The sequence below is a fragment of the Trachurus japonicus genome, chromosome 15 (assembly GCF_045865225.1).
Source record: "Trachurus japonicus isolate A0001 chromosome 15, Traja_1.0".
In the NCBI taxonomy this organism is placed as follows: domain Eukaryota; kingdom Metazoa; phylum Chordata; class Actinopteri; order Carangiformes; family Carangidae; genus Trachurus; species Trachurus japonicus.
Window position 1 is genome coordinate 12,454,538 of NC_140921.1, and position 22,209 is coordinate 12,476,746.

Sequence of the window (22,209 nt, forward strand, 5' to 3'; positions counted from 1 at the left end):
ACCATCCAAAACGAATATGGGTAAACCCACACAGGGACAGCGAACTGCAGGTCTGCAGGGTCAGACCCAGGCAACATGAGGGCTAATCACCACAACACTGCGCTGCCCTCCAAGTGAATACTTGTCATAGATGTTTACAGCTCTGGACTGAAATGGTAGCTTTTTCCCCCCAAAACAAATATGCTGTCATTTCAGCCAGACCATAATCACAGCCAAAATGTGAAAAAGATACAGTTCATTGCTATGTGAGCTCCAGGGGTAGTATTATTGATCTACCAGTCTGCCACTAGAGTCTAGACCGACATATTTCAGTAGCTTCAACTACTATTTCATAACTATGAAACCTTGTACAGATACTTAAAAAACCCACTTGTAAATCTCCTTGGTACTCTGCTCTAGTATCATCATGAGTCTTTTTCAACTGATGGATTGCAATGAAAATTGGTGCAGACATTCATTATTCCCAGAGTATGATGACTACAGTTATCCCCTGACTTTTCCACTTGTGTAACCAATGAGGTTCAGAGTTGTGGTTTTCAGTTAAATTCCTCAAGATCAGTTGTAAAGCCGTTGAAGCCACACAACCATGTCAGACTTGGCTCATGACATTTTGGGCTGTGTCGCCTGGCCCCCACAACAATAAGTGGCCCAGTTTAGGCTTGGATGTGTCTGATCATGTGACATTAGCCTCAGACAAATGGTAAAATGTCAGAATGGTCAAGAAATTACAAAGCCGCAAAAATGGCGACTGTGAATGCTTTTAAATGCATTCAAACAGTAGGCCTAGATGATTGGTCTCAATCTCCTGCCCCCCCAATGTTTAAGGTTTTCTTGGGAGTTTTTCCTCAGTCGATGTGAGGGTCTAGGGCAGAGGATGTTGTTATGATGCTAAAGCCCTTTGAGACAAACCGTTTGTAAAAATGGTCTATACAAGTAAATTTGCCTTGCCTTTATTTTTGGTTAATTTATTCTATATATTTCATATATTTAACTAAAGCAATTAAATTATAATTGATTCTGTATATATAGCCTACTATTAATTATAATTTAAGTACTTGTTTGCTGTTTGTTTCGTGGTAGTAGGCTCTTCAGTCCGATTGGTTTTACCCATAGACGGTTTTACCAGAGCCAGTCTGTTTTAGAAGAGCGGAACAATAGTTCCAGCCTTATTTTTCCTCCGGTCTGTTTTTACTGAGGGACTTTACCGGAAGTCATCGCTCCACAGCTTTGAAGAAGTGTGTGGTGGTCGGATCCGTTTATTATTTATACCTTCTGCCTTCGCGTGTCCTCTCTTTACATACTATCCAGTAAGTATGTGTTGCATTTAAACGCTGCACTGTCAATGTGGAACTGATATCTACTTAGAAACTTCAGGAAGACTTTGATTGGACTAATAACACCGAGCTAGCCTCGCGTTACTGTTAGCATGCTAACTGTTTCTCGGTAGCGTCAATAAAGTCGAGACCTACATGAGTTTTTTTTAGTGTTGAATCTTTCATTTTCAATGTTATATTCGTCAAGTAATTCACGTCAACACGTTTAAAGTAATTCGTTTTACAATGGTCGAGACGTGTGAGCTATTAGCTCGTTTTGCTATTGCTACATAGCTAACATTAGCATTATCAGTTGTTAACTAAACCGGTGAGCAGTAGCGTTGAATTCAGCATCAAACTTCATTCTTTCACTTACCATAAACTGTATTCGGCGATGAAAAGCAACCGCAAATGTAGTTTTAGTCTCCTTCCTTTCTCATACTAAAGTTAGCGCTTTAACCAGCTAGCTTCGGCCCGTGTCGTCACTTTCCCGCAGAGACTGACCAAAGCCTCCGGTCTGTTGCAGCGCTGCTCGGACGGCGCCGGTTTTTATCAGCTTTGGCAACAAACGTACAAAAAGAAAACCTACAAAAAATATAAATAAATGAAATGCTTGTTTGTTTTTTTACTTAACTAAAAAATAAAACAAAACAAAAAACAGTCCTCATAATGGCTGCAGCACATGTACACCTACATCACAACCTCAGAGAATAACAAGACTTGGAATTGTGACCAACCATATATTTACATTGTACTGTCTATTAGTATCCTGTCAAAGCACTTTATTTCTCCTCCGGATTTGTATATATTATGTGGACTTTTTATATATATATATATTTGGGTTCACTAATTATTTGGGATTATAACGTTTGCACTTTATGACAATGAAATGCTGTCAATGCTCCAACATTGTCTCGTTGTTTTATAACAATGACTATAAGCTATTTGAATTGAAAAAAAAAACAGTCCTCTTCTGTGTGAATCATGAGTAAACTTGTACACATATAACACTGACCTTTTTCCCCTCTTTTCCCCTTTATCCAGAGCCCCAGGGACTCTGACTCTCAGCAAGAATGACCGACAGATACAACATCCACAGTCAGCTGGAGCACCTCCAGTCTAAGTACATTGGTACAGGACACGCCGACACCAGCAAGTGGGAATGGCTGGTGAACCAGCACAGAGACTCTTACTGCTCCTACATGGGACATTTTGACCTGCTCAACTACTTCTCTGTCGCTGAGAATGAGAGCAAAGCACGTGTCCGCTTTAACCTGATGGAGAAGATGCTCCAGCCATGTGGACCACCAGCAGACAAACCTGACGACGCTTAGAGTGCAGTGGAGTGCCCCTTGGTTGTTTTTATACTGGATTTTTTTTTTTTTTTTTTGTAGGATTGGTTTTAATTTTTCATGGACATTTAACATGAGTTTCTGCTTCTACAATTTCTGACCATAAATAATAACTCCTCCATCTTTATATGATCCTGCCACCTGTTACTGGGCGGTCTGCATACACACCAGAAGACACCTGGATAGAGATCTTTACATCGTTTGCATTTGGACTATTGAAAAACATGTTTCTTGCCCCGTACAGCTTTCAGGGAAGTTAGCTATGGAGGTGAAAGAGTTAAAAAAAAAAAGAGCTTCAAGACGGAATAGAAGATAATAGAAACATGTGTACAAACTGGCATATTATCATTGTCAAGTATTTGTATCAACTGGTTGAACTACGTTCTTGATTGAAACATTTGTTTTGATTTGATTAAACTTTATGCTCACATCATGACTGCATTTACATACTTTTGTTTTTAATGGCTCATGGGTTTACTTAGTCAACAGGCACGTACACTTCTGCAATGCAGATGCTGCAGGAGGGATGAGGTACCTTCCCTCCAAAAGATATTGGTGGTGGAGAGAGTTGTTGAATATGTCATGCAAAAATCTCCCATAGGTTTTCAGTTGGGTTGAAAACTGGATAATGTTAAGACTATAGCATATGATTCACTTCATATTCATACATATCAAAATCCTACATCCACTATTGAAACATTTTCATTATTGATGTTTTTTCCACTCACTGACTCATGTTTTCCCTTAAGTCTGTCACCCACCTGAAAATCTCATCATCACTATCATTGAGACAACAAATTAAGGATATTGTGTTGAAGGCATACGCAGTAGATGTCAGTTCACTGGTGCCAAATTGGGCAGGGATATATTAGATTGTTTTTTTTCCCTATCAATCGGCATAATTACATTTTCAGACAGTAGGAAAGAAGACATTCGTCAGTCTAAGTGTTAGAAGAGAGACTAAGATAAGCGAGTAAAACAAAGACACATTTAAAAATGTGAGATAAAAATGCTAAATAGGAGAAAACACAAAGTGAAGAAAAACAGGGACCGAAGAAAACATCTAGCTCAAATATACTTTTTACACTAGACAGTGAAAAAAAATACTGCAGCAATTAAGTGCAATCATCAAAGTTGCATCTCAGTCTGGAACAAGATGTGCAGATCTTCAATCCAGTATTTAAGCTTAAAACATTGTATGGTATATACCAGGAATAAAAGATGTTTAATATTTACACTTGCATTTATGTTTTACAATGAGCCTATAAGAGCACACTGGGAAATGTAACCTACAGGCTAGAATATTAATAACCCTCCCAATGCAGAGATATAAAACTCTTAACCTGCAGCACGCACTGCACAGTTGCATATTTCAGCAGTGACTTTGTTTGGCCTTGCAGATTTCAACAAACCGCTGTCCACCTACACAGTCTCACGCACGCACATCAGTGCCGTGCCCAACTGTCCACCCACACATTTAAGTGCACACAGATCAGCTGCGTCCCATTTAAAGTAAGTCATCTCATTGCCAGTGCCATGTGATGGAGGTTTTATAGGCAGCAGCATGTCACTCTTCATTGTTTTAGGAGATGGCTGGTCCTTCTGTATAAAGCTGGTGCTGGATTGAGCTAAAAATAGACATTTATTTGTTTACATATCTAAAAAGTGAATAATATCAATTAAATCGTGTGTGCAAATTGACTCTTCAAGCAGTGAGACTAGATTAAAAACTGCCACGAATTACAGCTCAGAATAAATGTTGACTGTGAATCAGATCAGCAGTGTCAGTTTTATAAGCTACTGATCTTGACAAACATGCTTTTATAATGCAAATCGCCTCAGTGTGGTTAAAATGGAGTTGGTGTTTGAAGCTGCAGCCTCCGGTTGACAGTGGAGCGAGCAGCAGGCTCTGTGTTGTGACTTTGCTGACTTCAGGTGATTCATCAAAGCATACTTCCAGCCAGATTTCGCACGCACAAACACAGACACTCGGTGGCAGAGGATGCTACGCATGACTCATTGTTGGATTGAGAGACAAGTCGGTGGGAGCCAAGGAAGTTCTCGTGTTGTGCATCACGTCTCGGTTATTGTGTGTGTGTGTGTGTATGTGTGTGTATGTGTGTGTGTTGCAGAGTTTCTTAGTGGGGTAAGTCCTTGCCATCTGTCCTCGCTGTGAGAGCCGCAGAGACAGCTCTGCCAAGTCAGGCGAGAAAACAACATGAGGCCTGTTGGTGTGCCGTCACACGCACGCAGACAGATACACATAAAACACTCATAAACTGCTTGACTTGTTTTCACTGCGACGCGGGCACATAAATAGACATCTGCTGCTCAGTTTCTAGTCACATCAGTGGAGATGGACTCACCTTTTCTAATGGTAATAAGGCTCGCAGGTGGGTGTTCTTTGATTATGGGCTCTCGAGTACAACTGTAACATCAGCTTTGCACCCAGAGAAACCTTTGCTCCATTTGTTTTACAGCGTTTTCTCTTAAGAGAAAAAGAGAAGAAAAGAAACATTTATTGTGTGGAGTCTAGTGAGAAACTCAGCGGGAGGCAGGAGACACGATTGAAGAGGCTGATCAGGATGGTTTCTCAATCTCCTACCCCACAATTATCGCAGTAAGAAACAATCAATTGTCACAAGGTCTTTCATTTACTCTGAGTGGATTGTGGGCTTTTGTTTGGTTATGTGAATTATGTCTTTCCTGTACCAATATATTAAGTGGCAATTTCTTTTCCTAAATGTATTTGGGAAGCATCAGGGAAAAAGCCTCGTGCTTGCATCAACCCTCCACTGGGCCAAGGAAATGAGAAAAGCTGAGAAATTCAGAGTAGAAAATAAGCAATGTCTGCATGATTGATGATACTCTGATAGATTGAGATCTGCTTTTAGAGTTTCTAAAATGCTAATCAAGATCCATTAGGAAGGTGCTAAACTTGCCAGAACCCTCTGCAAAGTAATCATGTCTGTGAAAAGCCAGATAAGGATAGAGGCAGGTCCACATTAGAGCTGTTTTGTCTAGTTTTTCTCTCCGTGAAATAAACATTGTCAATCTTGATCTGTTATCAGGACATTTTGCTGTGAATGCTGAAGAATCAGGAGAAGATAACTTCCATTTGTTTGGATAATATACTGACATTGTATATCAAATATCTTTCACTGAATGAAAAGCAAATATTCAAATGACAATGTGATTCAAAATCTGTCCATAATACTAAGAATAATGAGAACTTTATTTATATTACACTTCTTGACAAAGTAAAACCAAATACATCTGAGCATAATAAAAAAAAAAGTGTAGAACCTATAACTAAAAAACCAAGACAGAAAAATAGATTTCAAGGAGATTTAAGAGTTACAGTCACTGATTTGACTTGGCAAATGTCCGGTCACCCCAGCAGGCCTCCATCCGCAGATGTCAATTCTTTCTTGGGCAAACACCTTGTCAACAAATCAGACATGTGATTAGGGTGGGATTGCTTTCACAACAACCCCGGCTAACAATTTCCCAGTTTCAGTGAGTGTTTCTGAACAGCAGAGATGAAAAATAGCGAAGCTGAAACAGCTTGTTCTGTCTTGTTCAGTCCTTCTGGAGTCCTTCACCATGCCTATAAATACTGAGTCCTGCCTGTCAACACAAACACACACAGACACACACAGACACACACACGCACACGCACACAAAGCTCTCACAGAAGAGGAGCATATAGAACAGTCGGTACACCCCATACATTTTCAGTAACGGCAGCTTAGATCAAGTCAAAATCAATGACCACATAGATGAAAAAACAGATTATTTCCCCAGTGTTAATAATAATAATAATTACAAGTCTGATTCCTCTCACCAAAATGAGACATGGAATTCAAACTCAGCAGCAGCTGTTGAAAAAATCAATAGATCAATAGGTTTGTCAATTGATTCACCTTTGCATATATCATAGAACCCCGTGGTACATGCTGCTATGCACGATCACATTGACCTCACAAGGTCTAATGCATACAAGGCTCCATGCTTTGCTCCAAGGTTTCCAATAGACTAGCTGATACTTCCTTGTTCTTGTTGAATTGATGAGTCAATTATTATAAGAATATGCAGAACCCTTTCCCTCACATCAGTTCACTTTGTTTTTTCTAACTTCCAGACAAAGTAAAGCCGAAACCATATGAAGTTCAGCTCCATTTGTAGCAGCTCAACTGTACTAACACTCCTTTAACGGTGAAGCTCCGTCTCACTGCTGCTGAGGTCACAGAGTCTGAAGTCCAGACCTTCTCCAACATCTCACAGCCCCCAACACCCACTGCATCGATCTCATCCGGCATGGCAGCTAATTATCGCCTCACCCCTGTGACCATTCAGGATGCTGCACTTCTTTGATAGAGGAGGCAATTAATTCTCCTCCATTCAGGTGACGCTGTTTAAAGGCTGATGCTTAGACTGGAACCTGCAACGGGCATCAGTGCGTGCTGTTAGCATTTTTTAAATGGCGCCTGACACGGTGAATGGCACCTGTTAATACCCGTTTGGCCTTTCTGTGTTGATGTTAATGTGAGCGTCTCGTTTGGCTGGTTGTCCACATCTGCTCTCTCTTCTGATTACACAGGAGCTCAGCCAAACAGTGAAAAGGTCCAGGAAGCACATTCACCCTTATCAAATATGAATGCTCCCACAATCCAATTATCTTTGCCCTTCCATGCCACCCACCCCTTTCATCCGTCTATCTGCGTCGACTCTTCTTCTCCATTGTTCCCCTCCACTAAACTCTTCACTTTCATTTTCTTTACTGCCTCCACCACCCCCTCCTGCAAAACCTCATCACTTCCTCCTTTTCTCCCACTGCCTGCTCCCGCTTTCTTTCCTCCATCTCCACCGCTCAGATTGGCCTGTAGCAGTGGAGTGGAAACATCCATGATAAAACACACAAGTAATGACTCCACAGCGGGGGAAAGAAACACATTCTGTGAAGAGCTCAGGCGTGTGCGTTTCTGGCAGGAACAGTGGCACTCGGATGATGAAAATGAATGAATGCTATAGATCTTTATGACAAAATACTGAAATAAGTGTCTGGTTTAAACAGTTTTGGAAGAGGTTTGTGCATTAAAAGTTCACTTTTTAACTGAGGTTGAAACAAAATGTGTTGGGGTTTTTTTTTCACCTGCACCATCAATTATCTTTTCATAAAATTTCTAAGGGCAGAAAATTAAAGGTTTGGGAGTTTATCTTTCTCTCCTACCTAATCTTTTATAACCTTTCACTTTTTTTTCAGAGGGAGCAAGTGATTTGAGGAGTGAAATGACTTTAATAAGAACAGCACAATAGGGAAGAACAAACCCTCTGATAATCACACTTTTTGTAACCTTGGAGGATATTAGAGTCATGATTTATATCCACCGTTTTCCAATCGAGTAGAAGACTTGCATTACAGCTGAGACCTCCAGGCAGCACGCCAGGGACAAAACTACTTCTCCGTCCTGCCCGGGAAACTTCATTAATGTGGGGTGAGAGAGAGAGAGAGAGAGAGAGAGAGAGAGTGTGTGTGTGTGTGTGTGTCTGTTTTACAGCTTGTGAGAGTTTTTGGGGACTAAAAGTTGAAAAGTTTGTGGAGAAGGCTGGTTGTCTTACAATTTGATAAAAGGGGCTCATTCGAAGTTTAGGGTTTAGATTTAGCATTCAGGTTGGAACAATATATCTGTGATGAATTTTCAGAGTTATATCGTGGGCGATTACTCATTGTGTGTGTGTGTGTGTGTGTGTGTGTATGTGAGAGAGAGGAGAGAGAGTGAGACAGCAGGAGGTTTATGATCACCATGATCCTGAGGTGCATCTTTCAGATCCAAGCACCAGATGCTACAGTTACCTTGCTGTCCTCCTTTGCTCTATACTAAAACCCATCATCCTCACTGTCAGAATAATATATATCTATATATCGAATCAGGGAACAACAAATTTGACAAGTGGGCAAGCAAATCAAAAACTTCAATCTCTGCCCACCCTGCCACGGAGGTCAAACTGTCTCATCTCTGTGCGGTAAAATCCATTTCAAAGCCGGTAGGTTGTCAGAGGCGGCCTCTAAAGTTGAACATATAAGCTCCACCGATGATTCATGTGTTTGATTGTCTCCCATTTCCTCCCATCTCCATCTCCGTCTCTGCTCTTCTCCGTCCTGCGTCTCCTTCAGCCTCTCAGTTCTCATTTTCCCCGGTCCTCTTCCTTTCAACTGACTACATTATGCCCACATCCTCTTTAGAAGCTGGTATCTGGATGAGGCAGAGTGGATGAGGCTGAAATGTGATACTTTAATGGTCATTCACATGGAAGCCTCCAAGTTCAACCAGAACACACACTTGTGAACTCAAAGGTTCGGAGAAGTTTGCAGCATGTACATTAAAATGAGATGCACTCAAGCTTGATGTCACACAGCTGTTTACATAAACAGCATATTTACAGTCACATTTATCTAGAATATTACTGTATTGGGGAAATGGATTTCCAATACAGCACGAGAGAGTGATGTGGTTCATTTCTTAGCGCTGCATCTTTCAGATTGTATTTGCATACAGACTGAAGATGCCTTTGAATATTGACTTCACCTTTGGGAAATAGACAGTAAAGCCACTGGAATAGCCTCGTCTTGCTCTTGTCAAGTTAAACACATGAACTTAACAACCAACAGGCAAAGGATTTGATTAGACTTGTTTTTTTTATGGCAACAGATGAAAAGGCAGGGGAGGACAGAAATGAATAGACTCCCTTAAAGTCATTACTTGCGCTCTCACTCCTCACTTGTTGTGTACAGTCAGTGGGCTTGAGTTAAAAACAAATGTCAGCATGCTACACGCTCAGTTTGTTAATATGCTGGGTTTTGTTTTGTTTTTAGCATTTTTACCATGTATTTTTTCATGTTAGCCAAAGTACTAACATGCTGAATTGCACTAAATACAAAGCAATGCTAAGGCTGATGGAGTGCCATTAGCTTTGAAGCTTTAATAAGTTAACAAATGTCAACTTCATGGTTGCGCTTGATGGTGATGATCAGGATTCATCACATGAGTGCTAGTTTTCAGTCCATCCAACAGTACTGTCTAATAGTTAAGATGGACTCCTGGTCCCTTGAGCTACACCAGAGAGAGAATAGAAATAGCTACAGTTGTGCTAATTCACTCTTTGTAGAGTGGCGTGTCCTTTGGTAACCCAAGAGGAATCAAAGTCAGAACGAAAAGGCACAGTTAGGGTCAGTGCAGATTTCTCACGGTAATTATTCTGTCATCCTCAACAGTATTTCACAATCAGGGCACATCTTTTTATTTTTTGCCTCTAATGTCCAAGAAAGGCTTAATTGGTGCTAAATGCTTCACTTTCTAGATAGGCTGTAAATTTCCCGTTACATCAGTGGAAATTAAAAAAAGAAAGTGGCTCATACTCTTTTTTTATTCGTTCAGAAAATAAAAGAATGATGTCTGGATTGAAAGAATCTGCAGCTGAGTCTTTGTTTTATACTGTATTTTTGTGAATAGTGAATTACGTAGCTAATGGGGACTTCAAGGACTCTAAAATACGCCTTCGTATACCACAGAGTGCAGCCAGCAATAACACAACAAGAAGAGAGAAGGGAGATCGATGAAAATTCTCTTCTTCTCACATACGACTTGGGACTTCGAGAGTGAAGAGAAAACAAGGAGAGGGTGTGCCGTTCTTTCTCTGATGTGTTCCTGTGCAAACACCATCTTAGCACTTCTCTTCACCTTATTGACCTCTGCTGCTGCTTTTTGCATCCAGGGACTTTTCCTTGTGTAATGTGCTCGAGTCTGTTCACATAAACAGAAATCACCAGAACAAAATGGGTGTTTTTTTTTCTCCATGATTCTTTATATACAAAAACAATATACACAGTTTGACAGTTTGCACGTAACAGTAGCAGTTTTTTTTTTTTTTGGGGGGGGGGGGGTATATGTCGTCGTCCTATGAGTTCAAAGATCAAACATACATAATGTGTTTGGAGTCCATGTGAATAATTCAGTCCTGGGTCTTTGCTGCTTTCAGCATTTTGTTGACTTTGTGTGTGGGGAAAAAAATCCCCAACAATTCATGTCACCTCACTGTGAATATCACATGATCAAGAAAAGTCTACATGATAAAGATAAAAGGTTTTCGATTAAAAACAACAACATAAGCAGCAGCAGCAGCAGCAGTCTGGTTTATGGCTCCTGTGTGAAATTAAGAGATTGGATTTTGGGGAAGTGATGATGGACGACATTCCCAAAAACAAACATTTTCAAGAACTGGGGGTCGTCTCAAGAATGGAAAATTCAAAGTGGCAGTGAGGAAAACCAGTGTCAGAGAGATACTTTTTTGAGATTAAGCAGGAAATGTATATTCTATACGTCCATATAGACTGTTTTACAAAGAGTGCAAAGACATGTGGAGTGTCTTTTTAACTACTACAACTTCCATGGGTCTATTCCTCTCAGAAGGTTTATTATGTTTATTTTGCGGTCCCACAGGGATGAGATGAAACCAGACTGCAGCCATAAAGGTTTTTTACAAGACTCCTCCTTGTGATTAATACTGACAGGTTATAACCAGCTGTTGAGGCTCTTCCCACTGCCATCTGCCCAATTTAGATGCTTATAACCAGTCCTGAACCAAAATGTAGAATTACACATCAGCCTTGAAAAAAAATATTTGACATAAAAAATAAAAAAAAATTCTAAAGCTACTTATTAGGCACCATTTCATTTCAACACTGCAATTTAGCATTTATAAGCAGCATATAAAATCTGCATAAATGATCTGTAGTTGATCAAATATAAGCACACATACAGTGTTAATTAAAACCTCTAACTTCTCCTATGAAGCATTCATACTGTTATATAAATAGCTATAATATGGCTGCAATAGTGATACCAAAACACTTATACACATGTACAAGTCACGGGTTTTTAACTGTTAATAAATGTGTTTAAATCCTGTGATAACATACTATAAATCACACATACACTATAATGCATTTAATAGTCATCAATGCTTCACACAAGGAGTTTAAGTTGTTAGCAAATAAATGATAAAATGTATGTATATTTATCTATTCATTGATGCGCTGACTATATACTGCTTATAAGTGGTAAACATGCACCATTGTTACCAGATCTGCTTTATCTGGTTTTAACCCATTATCTTTTTAAAAGAGATGTCAGCAGCGTATTCATGTTTAGTTGAACGTGACGGGACCAAATGTGTTTGAAGAAGTAAGACTTTTAATTTGTTAATCTGATCTAAGAGCTTTCTGGTCTTTCATTACCATGTGTGTGTGTGTGTGTGTGTGTGTGTGTGTGTGTGTGTGTGTAAGCTAATTTCACAGTGCATGAAACCAAACAGCCCTGTGTCTCCTGTTCTTATCAAATACGAGTGGATTAGACACAGTAGCTAAACCACGTGTGGTTGGAAAAACTGCACAATGCATGTTTAAACAGTTATTAGGATGATGTCAAAATGTCACCCAGGACCATCTAAAAAAAAAAAAAATCAATCACAAGCGAGATTCAGAGAGGATTATTCATTGTTTTGTTTTGTTAAACTCAGGCACCATCTATGTAAATAGCTGCATTGCACTTGGGACTTCACTTAAACTGAAGGTGGAGTAGAATATCAAATAGTTATCAGTCTCATCACTGCCTATATGATGTCTTATCCATCCTCTGCTTAGGAAACAGGTTGGTTTGATAAAGACACAACAGTTATTCAACACACTATGTTTGATATGCTGCCTAGAAACAGCACCTGTGTGTGTGTGTGTGTGCTGTGCTGTTCTTTTCATTATCAGTGTCCAGGGCTGATTAAAAAAAAAACCCCAAAAAACACAAGACGACTAAAATCAGAGCTTAAAACATTCACATCAAAGTTGCATTGTATCATATTGGTATTAAAGTTGATTTCAATGTATGCACATGCTCAATATACATTCTGTACAAAATAATCAATATATAACAACATAGACATTGACATTAATGAATACTGTTGGTTTCTTTTCCATCGCTGTACATCACTTCATGTTGCAACCACCACACATTCAGAAGCAGAAGGAATAAATCTGTCCTTTTCTGTTACTATTTGTCAGAGTGATGAGTGTTGTGAAGGGCGGGGGTCTCTATTATTTGAACACAAGCCTTTGGACGTCAGCAAGCTCAATCTGTCAGTCACTCGTCAGCAAACATCCTCTATCAAGACCAAATACTGGGAAGAGAAAATGAGTAATGTTTTTTGATTGATTTTGAAATGAAAATCCATAATGACCAAGTCACCATGGCCTGTTTTTATTTCTCTACTGGCTTCTCGTATTTAGTCCTTGAATATTTCTGACAGGCTCTACGTCTTTTCTTCATCTGAGGTTTCCTTCCCTGATAGGTCAGTCAACACACACACGCACAGACACACACGTACGCATGCACAACCACAAAACAGCAACTGACAACTGATCCCCTTTACATTTGGTACCAACATGCATCTTGAGTTTTTATTAGCGCATAGAATTGAAAATCCTTATTTGTGTTTTTTCAGTTAAAGGAAAAGTTCAACATTTTGAAAAAGACTCATATCCACGAGTCAAATCATGAGATTATGTCTGTGAGCTAAATAAATAAAATAATTTTGTAGGAGGAGGTATTTATTGTATTGTTTCTTAATAAATTTTCTTTATTTATGAAATGTCATTGATCAAACAGATCAGTCTCGATTCAAATGAAAAGCATCAAAGTCCTCTTCTTTGGTATTTTGCTTCATAACTATCCGATGTTCACTGATCATTTAAGTGATTACTGATTAGTGCATTTACCAAAATACTGAGCAGTTTCTTTACATTTTCAATTTCATGTTGAAATTCTACTGTTTGGGGGGTAAAAAGAGAAACTGTGTGTTGATAAAACAAAAACTGTTGGATTCAAGGTGCAAGTTAGGGCAAGGTGTAAAAGGGCCACTCATCAGGAAGCCTTTCCTTATGTAACCATCACCGTCCGACACGATTAAATTGCAAAAGCATGTTCAAGGGAATGGAAGAGTACTTCTCCACCTCTTTGAGCGGCCAGTTGATTGCTTCAGCGGTGAAACTCCCAGTGCCTGTCTGCTCTATATTCATGAACCTCTCATATGAAGTCCACCCAACAAAAATCACACCGCTATACTTTCACACTTCGCAATCAAACTCCTGCTTTTTCTTTGGCACAAGGTCGCTCTGAGGAAGAGCTCCAGCCAAAAGCCTGAAATGAAAAACCGAAGTCAAAGAATGAAAAGTAGATCCTCTAAACCGCAAGTCCAGCACTTTGTGATCAGAAATCTGGGCTTTAACAGGATATATGATGCTATATGATCACCATGTTTCACCGCTGAGGGATTGGAAGTGGCGAGATCTGGAGCTCTCTCTGTTGCACTTCGCTCTTAATGCCTCAGGTACCCACCGTTCCCTCAGCTTCAGCAGTTGTAAATATTAACACTCGCAGTTTATTCTTCATCTGCATACAGGTCTTCATCCTTACAGGCTATAACTCTGATGATATAATGCCCTCTAGTGGCAATATACTTTAAATATGTCTATAACTGAGCTGCAGTATTTCAGATTCAACTCCAAGAGGCACATCGGAGCAGAACAAACTGCTTCTCCTCCCCTCTGATCTATGACATAGGCACTGACATCAGCACACAACTGTCCAATCACTCCCATTTCCTGTGCTAGGAGGATGCCCATGTATGGCCATCTGGCAGTTTATAACAAGGCATACCATAGCATGGACACCAACTATGGCCACATTCATTACAACATGGGTAATTTTTGCCCCATTTTCCTCAGTGGAACCTCCCATCACAAGGCCTGACGTGAACCAAAGAACAAAAAACACCATACACCAGCAGGCTCTGGCCATCTACAATAAATAAATGGTGCTAATCACAGCGATATACACACCACTGTTGTGACGATATATGTGTTAAAAGTTTCACTGGTGTCTTTGGATGACTAAGGCCTTAGGACAAAACCGGTAGCTGTCACTAGATGTACAGTAAATACATCAGGAGCAAGAGGATCCCTAAGCGGAGTGTACTGAGCTGTGCACTGGGGGTCTGGAGGGCCGGGAGCCTGCTGGGAGCTGTGGATCCGAGAGCTGGTGGTGCTGACGTCCAGCTGACGGTGAGGGCACTTAGGGCCGATGGAATCTGAGATCAAGCAAAACACACAGGGTCAATTTATTCATTAGTTTTTTTGTTTTGTGTTTGTGTTTTGTTAATATTAAATATTTGTTGGTTTCATCTTCTCAAAACTGCTGATTTTCCCCAACAAATATGAAAATAAAGCATCAAATATCTTTGATTGTTGGTGTGTTAACTGAATGAGAAAAGCTTAGTACATTTTCTGTAAATGAACTAGGGCTGTCAATCAATTAAAATATCTAATCCAGATTAACCGCATGAGTGTCAACTGTAAATCATTATTATCTGCAAATCAATAAAAAAATGTAATTGTTTAAAATGTACTTTTAAAAGATATTTGAGATTAAATTTAAACACAACAATGACAAATATTGTCCAGAAACCCTCAAAGGCCTCACTGCGTTTGACATAAAAATATTTAAAATTTAACCTAAAATTATGGGTTGGGTCAAAGGCCAGTATACGTAACAGAAATAGAAATTCTAAAATTTGTTTTTACAAGTCATTATCAGGTTAACTTTGACATACATTTTCTTGTGAGTGTGAAGACAGTGAAGTTTGTTGACAACGTTTAATTTGATTACAGCTGAAACTGACACGTCACAGCTATAATCAGCCTAACTAGGATGGCTGCACACAGCATCTTGATGTTGATGAATTGTGACAAATATCTGATGAATATTTCTGATATTTTCCATTTATTCTTAATTTTCTAGGTAAAGTTTATATTGTATTTATTGTTCATTTGGCTGCTGAGTGTCTTGGCCATGACACACTTGTAAACAAGATTTTTAATCTCAATAACACTGCAGGTTAAATAAAGATTAAATAAAAAAGGTGGATTTATAAGGGCTTGTGTGCATATAATCAGATTTGTCAAAAGACTTTGGAGAAGCTAAACCGTTCCCCTGAGAGGCCAAAAAACAAATTAAAACGCAGTGCAAAACATACAGGAGATTTGCACATTATCTATATTTCTAAATCAAACATTGCATTCGATCATATTATGTAGTTCTTTCTTTTTCTTTCTGAGCAGTTTTGACTGGTGGACACTGTGTTCTCTGTACAGCAACACAATATAAAACTATGCCTCACAGATCTAATAACATGTGAGGGAGTGAACCTGAACTTTATTTGTAATCAATGCCTGAGGCTAATGAACTGGAGTCGACCCAGGTGCATATCTTGACTGCAATGTGGTAAGTGAAAATGGCTTTGGGGGACCAGAATTATATAAATATTGATCAGTGAGAGCTAATAAAGAGAGGGGATTCGCTGTGATAAATTACTAATGAAGCGCAAGTTATAGTCAGAGTCGGGCTAAATGGTGGAGGCCATCGACAGCTTGAGTACCTGGTGAACTGTTTGCTGTCTTCATGAACCTCCATCTCTCGGCTCTTAAACTCGTTCAGCTCCTTACGGATAGCAGCCTGAGGGGCACAGCACACACAGACACACACAGATCAAATCAAAACTAACACTCAGCCACATCTCTGTGATTCCTAGTGGCAGGGTTCGTCCACGGAAATATGAAGTTCATGAAATAAATGTTATGCTCACAGTTCAAAATTCAATTTAGTACAGGAAAGATCAAGGTTACAGGTTAAAAAAACAGCAAACATGTGTCTTTTTCTTTGCTCTCCTAGGGCACGATTATGTTGGTATATTTTTGCCCCTTACTACTGAGCATTGTTTAGAATATTTAGCACTGTTGCATTCAGAAACTTTGGTCTAAACAGCTTAAGAACTGAAAATAAGCCATGCATTTAACTTAGCACAGATATTCCTCTCCTGCACATATCATACCAAGTCCTTTTCTTTATGCAGCATTTGTCCCACCCTCTTGCACCCAGGCACTTGTGCTGATTATGGCTGTGATGCAAATTAAAGGCTGAGATGGTTCAGTGAGTAGGATTTAGGACGACATGGGTGAGGGTGTGTGATTTCTCTGTGCCCTGCAGTTCTAAACATCAACAGCAGAGGGCAGCCTTGACACAGACAGTGCAATTTAATGCACCCTGAGGTCCTTTCTCCTTCCATCGGGAGATTTTTATAAAGGCATGGGGGATCTGGTATATGCATGCACTTATACTCTTGTTGCATCAACTTGTGTATCATGCAAGGACAAACTTGGTCTGCAGCGGTTCAGCTGACATTGCTGCAACAGTTAAGGAAAGACCTTTTTCCTGTTTCAACACTATATAGCGCCTGTACACTAAGCAAAGTGCATTTTACAGTGCAAAGTAAAAAACTGTAGTACCTTGTCGGCAGGTGTTAGCCGTGTCCAGGGTTTGTCTGCCCGCCGGTCATAATCCTTGGCGTCTGTTACTTCAACGTACTCGTTGAAACGCAGGATCCTTCTAGCAACAAGCTCTGCCACTGTAGGCCTCACACTCAACTACACACACAAGGTAAAAGAGGGAGATAAATGAGACCATTAACGTAATCTTCTTTAAGGAAAATTCTTCCCATTGTTTTCACTTTCAGTTGAAGATAAAATAAAATCTAACACACTGTTACTTCCTGTGTTCTTTTGTTTTGTGTTAGTGTTGTTCTCTGTATTGACTGATTCAAACATTTCCAGGAAGTCAGTGCTGGAAAGACAGAAAACGCCCAACTTCTCAGGAATGGTTTACTCTTTCAGTTCCACCTTTGTCCACTAGATGGCCCATCTTGCCACACATAGCATCATTTATGCCTCCTAATGTGACTCATAAGGTGGAGCAAAACATATTAGCAGCTAAATATAGACTCACTCCATCTTCTCTGTACTCTCTTAAGTGTGTGTATGTGTGGTTGGTGTGTACAGTACCTTTCTGGAGAGTCTCCTTTTAATCTCTTGCTTGGCTTCTTGCTCCTCCGCTTCATTCTTTTCTGCACGCAGAGAACCAGCACAGTCATTTCACACCTACTGTGTCTGCAACAAGCTTCTGCCTCTATTTATAACTGGGAGATGTGATTCACTACATTAAACCATGTCCATGACTGTGTAGCGGAGTGATTGCCTTAACATAAACAAAATCAAAAGAGGGAATTGCCAGAGACAGGATGGATCATGTGAGTTGATTCTGCACTGGAGATAGTCTTGTTGCATGTTCATGGATATGCATTGTGTATAATACATGTGTCTAAATAACCAGTGAGTGACTTGGCCTGGGATGCTTATAAACTCCTTGACCTCTGCTGTTCCCATCAGAGCTTGAAATACAAGCCGTCTGGGATTCACAGCCCAGAGAGACCAAACTCCTCCTTTCCATTAGCAGAACAAGCATGTAGACGAGGTTTTATTAGCTTCTTCCTGAATGAAAAAGCCTTTGCACTGTACAGCTGCAAACCAGTGCATTGCAAAATGTGGGTAAATGGAAGAGCACAGACTTTTCACCATGCCCTGCTATGTGTGTATGCTCTAATTTAAACAAGCCACTTAAGCGTTCTTGTGTCAGTAGATCACTATCACAGCATGAGTCAGTTGGAAGGGTTTAGATTTGCACTTTAACAGCTGTTATTTTGCAATTAAAGTCACAATTATTGATATATACAACCTAATGTAGGTCTGATTTTTATTTTCTGTGTATAAAACCATCGGTGATGATGGATATATAATAATACCGAGTTCAATGAGCTCATATTGATTTGGTCATAGCATAAAAATGATATCACTATTATTTAAGTTTAGCCTCAACATAGATAGTAATGTAAAACTGGTGTATCTGATCATCTCTCAGTTTAATAGTGTATTTCAGAAACTTACGCTTAAGGATATTCCTCTGCTCCAGTTCTTCTGTGGTGGGTCTTTGGCTGAGGCGCCTGAAAAGAGAGAAATGTGCTCTCATACTTTTCTACAATGAGCAGATAGGAAATGATTTGAACATCACACTGAGTTCTACAAGAAAAAATAAATACATTTCCCTTCGTTTCTTTACACACTTTACACAATTTCGCATTCTTTACACTATTTTTTTTTTCTTGATCCAGTGGTAGTTTGCCACCAACGCCTCGGCCTCATCTGGTAGAAAAGGCCAGACTACACTTAAGCACAGATTGTCATGGTTATTTGTACTATCACACCACCCACAACTACAAAAAAACAAGAAAAGATTTATGATGAAAACTCACACCTTTCAACATTTTCACAACATACTGAGTGTGTATGGCAGTGTGTGTATACCTGACTAGTTTGCTGCCAATCTGCTGGCGCAACTCGTGTCTCTCTGTCTCAGAGCTCCGCGGCAGAATGTTTTTCTCTTCTAGCTCTCTCTTGCTGGGTCGATTCCCGAGTTTGATGTTTAGGGTGTCTCGTCGACGAATCTTGCTGGCCAGAGAACCTGGAAGAGAAATGTAACATGTTGCTTAAGGCCTTAAACAAACCTGCATAGAGATCAGATGTAGATAATGATCATGCATGAATTTAGCAAATGACATCTTAGTTGCTGCTGCAGATGCTAAAGCTCTCAAGCAGCTACTGGGGCCTTCTAGAACTCTTTGCGGGGCTATTGGGGGATTCTAGAATTTCTGAAAAGGCTGATGGGATATTTTATAACTCCAAAACAGCTTTTAGAAATCCCAAAAGGGCTATGAGAAGATCTAGAGCTCCCAAAAAGCTGCTGGACAATTCTAGAACTCCCAAAGGACTGTTGGGCAATTCTAGAATTCCCAAAATGGTGCTTGGAGATTCCATGACTTTAAAGGGGATACTGAGAAATCCTAAAACAATGAAACAGCAACAGGAAAATTCTAGATCACCCAAAGAGCTACTGGGATATTCTAAAAACTTCAAAATGGCTCCTGGAAAATTCTAGAACCCTTTAAAAGACTCTTGAACAGGACTCCCAAACAGCTACTGGGAGATGCTGGAACTCTTGGAAGGCTACTGGGAAATTTGAACCCCAAAAGGTTGCTGAAAGATTCTAGAAATTCCAGGCTAATGGAGGATTCTGTAACTCTTGAAAAGCTGCTACAGATTCTAGGCACTACTGCTGGGAAATTAAACTCTAACAAATACTGGAAGAATCCTTCTAGAATCCTTGAAAGCCCCACACAAAAGAACTACTGGTAGAAGTTGGGCGGTTCTAGAACTCCTAAATGGCTGCTGGGAAATTCCAGAATTACCAAAATGGGAAATTCCACAATTGCCAAAATTCCAGAATTGGGGAGATTCTGGAATTCATAAACAACTGCCAGGAAATTCTATGGCTCCTAAATGGTGGTTGGAGCATTCTAGAAACCTTGTACTGTATGCAGGCACCATTAGGACATTCTCAAAGTAAATAGTTTTTTCTGTTGCATTTTTCAATTTGCCTCAACCCTATGTCCTACTGTTTGTAAGTTATAAGTAGCACTCTGCAGCTGCAGTTTGTGGTATAAATCGGGTAGAAAGCATAGGAGGAATGTACTGAACTTCTTAATGAAACACTTCTGCAAATACTGTAACTTCTCTTATTATGTGTGAAGTTGTGTCCGTGTATTATGTGTGATGTGTTAAAAAAAAAAGAATGTCATACTATTTGTGTACTCGTCGTCCTCCTCTTCTTCCTCCTCATCTCGGTACAGGATTGGGCCATCAGAGTCAGAGTCACTAGTTTGGCTGTCTCTTGGCCTATCAGGGATCACCGTGACTTCAGCATTCTCTGTTTTCACACTTAGGCCCTGTGGCTTTTCAGTCTGGCCCTCTGCGGCCCTGCAAGAAACACAAAATCATGAGCACACATACTTGTTGAAGCAGAATAAATGCTTATATTTGTAAACTCATCTCCACTAAATGTTAATATCTTACTGGAGTGAAATAAAGTCACAATTTTACTTTCAGTTGACTCATTACTTCAAACTATTTCTGTGACGATGGAAGTGTAAAACCGACTTAACATTTACAGACTTAGATTTTTACCTTTCAGTGTTCTCCACTGCAGATTCTATCTCTCCTTTCTTCTTTTCTTCCTCTCCCCTCTTTTCTCCCATTCTGTCCTTTTTCTCCCCCTGTGAGCTGCTGCCTGTCTCACCCTCTGTGAAGGAAGTGTCCTCTGTAGCAGCATTAACATGGGGAGACTGGTCTTTGAGCTCAGGAGTCACACCTTTCTGAGTCTCCTCATCCCCGTTAGAGGCATTGGGAGCAGACGGAGAGGCAGCCTGACCTCCCTCCTTCTTATTGCCCGAGGCTTTGGGTGAGGCAGGCTTGGTGTCTGAGGAAGGGGGCGAGGATTTTACCTCCCTTGGTTGGCTGGGAGTCTCTTTGGAGGCCTTATGATGTGCAGAAGAAGAGGAGGCAGGAGTATCTGATTTACGGTTGGATTTTGCATCCTTCGCATCGGTCTGCGTTGAAGTGCTAGCATCCTTAGATGCACGAGAACGAGGGGTGGTGGCGGAGGCTCCTGTCTTCTTTGGATGGTAGGATTTGGCTGAGGAGGAGGGAGCAAGAGAAAGTGAGAGGGGAACATAGAAAGTTTGACTTCTCTTTAGTATCCTCCCACAGTCTGAGAATATGCAAAGCTAAAGATATACTTTAATACAGCCCAACTTAAATCACATTAAGGTATTTCGTTTTGCTGTCAACATACTGCCAACAACTTGTTTATATATTTTTCTTATTAAAAGGAAGAAAAAATACATGAATTTGGGGAATATCAGAAATACAAGGATTAAAGGATTCAGGGATTCTTCATTGCCATTCTAGACATGTAAAACATTAAAAGAACGAAATCAAAAGTTTAAATAATCCATAAAGTGGATTATCAGACATAATAAAATAAACAGTTGAATAAAAATATGAAATAATAGAAATACCCAATTTTTTTCTGGCTTTTGATGCATGTTGGTGTCTGTGTTTCAGTGATAGCCAGTGCTTACTGGCATTTTTTCCGATGCAATCAAGTCAGGCTAAATGTGAACATGCATTTTTACATTCAGAGTTACATTAAGAATAAACAACCACAAATTCACTTAGAAATGAGTGAAAAAGAAGCTCCTTATAGTTGCAGGACTTCTTCGGTCTCAAAGTAACTCTGTGATAGCTGTGATATAGATTATATATATCCACAATTCATACCATTGACTAGCGACTGAAGTAATAAACTGTTGTATTAGAACATGCTGGCAGCCATAATGTTTTATTACTAAAATAACCACTTCTAATCACATCTCTAAAACTGAGACAAATATAGAGTACCTGAGGTAATACTGACTGAGGCAGTTTGTCTATAAAGTGTCTTTGTGTGCTGGTAGAAGCAGCCTGGGGGAAGGGGTGAACTTAAACTCTTATTCAAACACTAATGAAACAACTTTTGTTCCATTTCCCAGATAACAACAGACGAATACACAGAGCCCTTCAGCAAAGACTGCATGAACATCACATGCAGTAT

The 22,209-nt window shown here is 39.8% G+C and overlaps 2 protein-coding genes across 11 annotated transcripts in view; one reads left to right on the forward strand and one right to left on the reverse strand.

The window, feature by feature from the left end:
• Nucleotides 1–1,165: 1,165 nt before the first annotated feature.
• On the forward strand, nt 1,166–3,114 carry sf3b5 (splicing factor 3b, subunit 5). The gene is made up of 2 exons (XM_085799644.1): nt 1,166–1,307; nt 2,358–3,114. The coding sequence occupies exon 2, from the start codon at nt 2,387–2,389 to the stop codon at nt 2,645–2,647; it is 261 nt and encodes an 86-aa protein (XP_085655770.1). The 5' UTR covers nt 1,166–1,307; nt 2,358–2,386; the 3' UTR covers nt 2,648–3,114.
• A 7,492-nt stretch (nt 3,115–10,606) lies between these two features.
• The window catches only part of phactr2 (phosphatase and actin regulator 2), a 40,428-nt gene continuing 28,825 nt past the window's right edge, over nt 10,607–22,209 (reverse strand). For 7 of the 10 annotated variants that reach the window (XM_085799652.1, XM_085799647.1, XM_085799645.1 and 4 more), the window contains 8 exons: nt 20,742–21,249; nt 20,359–20,534; nt 19,026–19,182; nt 18,609–18,664; nt 17,670–17,731; nt 17,118–17,255; nt 16,211–16,287; nt 14,137–14,863 (listed from right to left, as the gene is read on the reverse strand). In XM_085799652.1, coding sequence (XP_085655778.1) covers nt 14,848–14,863; nt 16,211–16,287; nt 17,118–17,255; nt 17,670–17,731; nt 18,609–18,664; nt 19,026–19,182; nt 20,359–20,534; nt 20,742–21,249 — 1,190 coding nt within the window. In that variant the 3' untranslated portion in view covers nt 14,137–14,847. Of the gene's footprint in view, nt 14,864–16,210; nt 16,288–17,117; nt 17,256–17,669; nt 17,732–18,608; nt 18,665–19,025; nt 19,183–20,358; nt 20,535–20,741; nt 21,250–22,209 lie in introns of all 10 variants that reach the window. The other 3 variants (XM_085799651.1, XM_085799654.1, XM_085799653.1) reach the window with 1 other exon arrangement.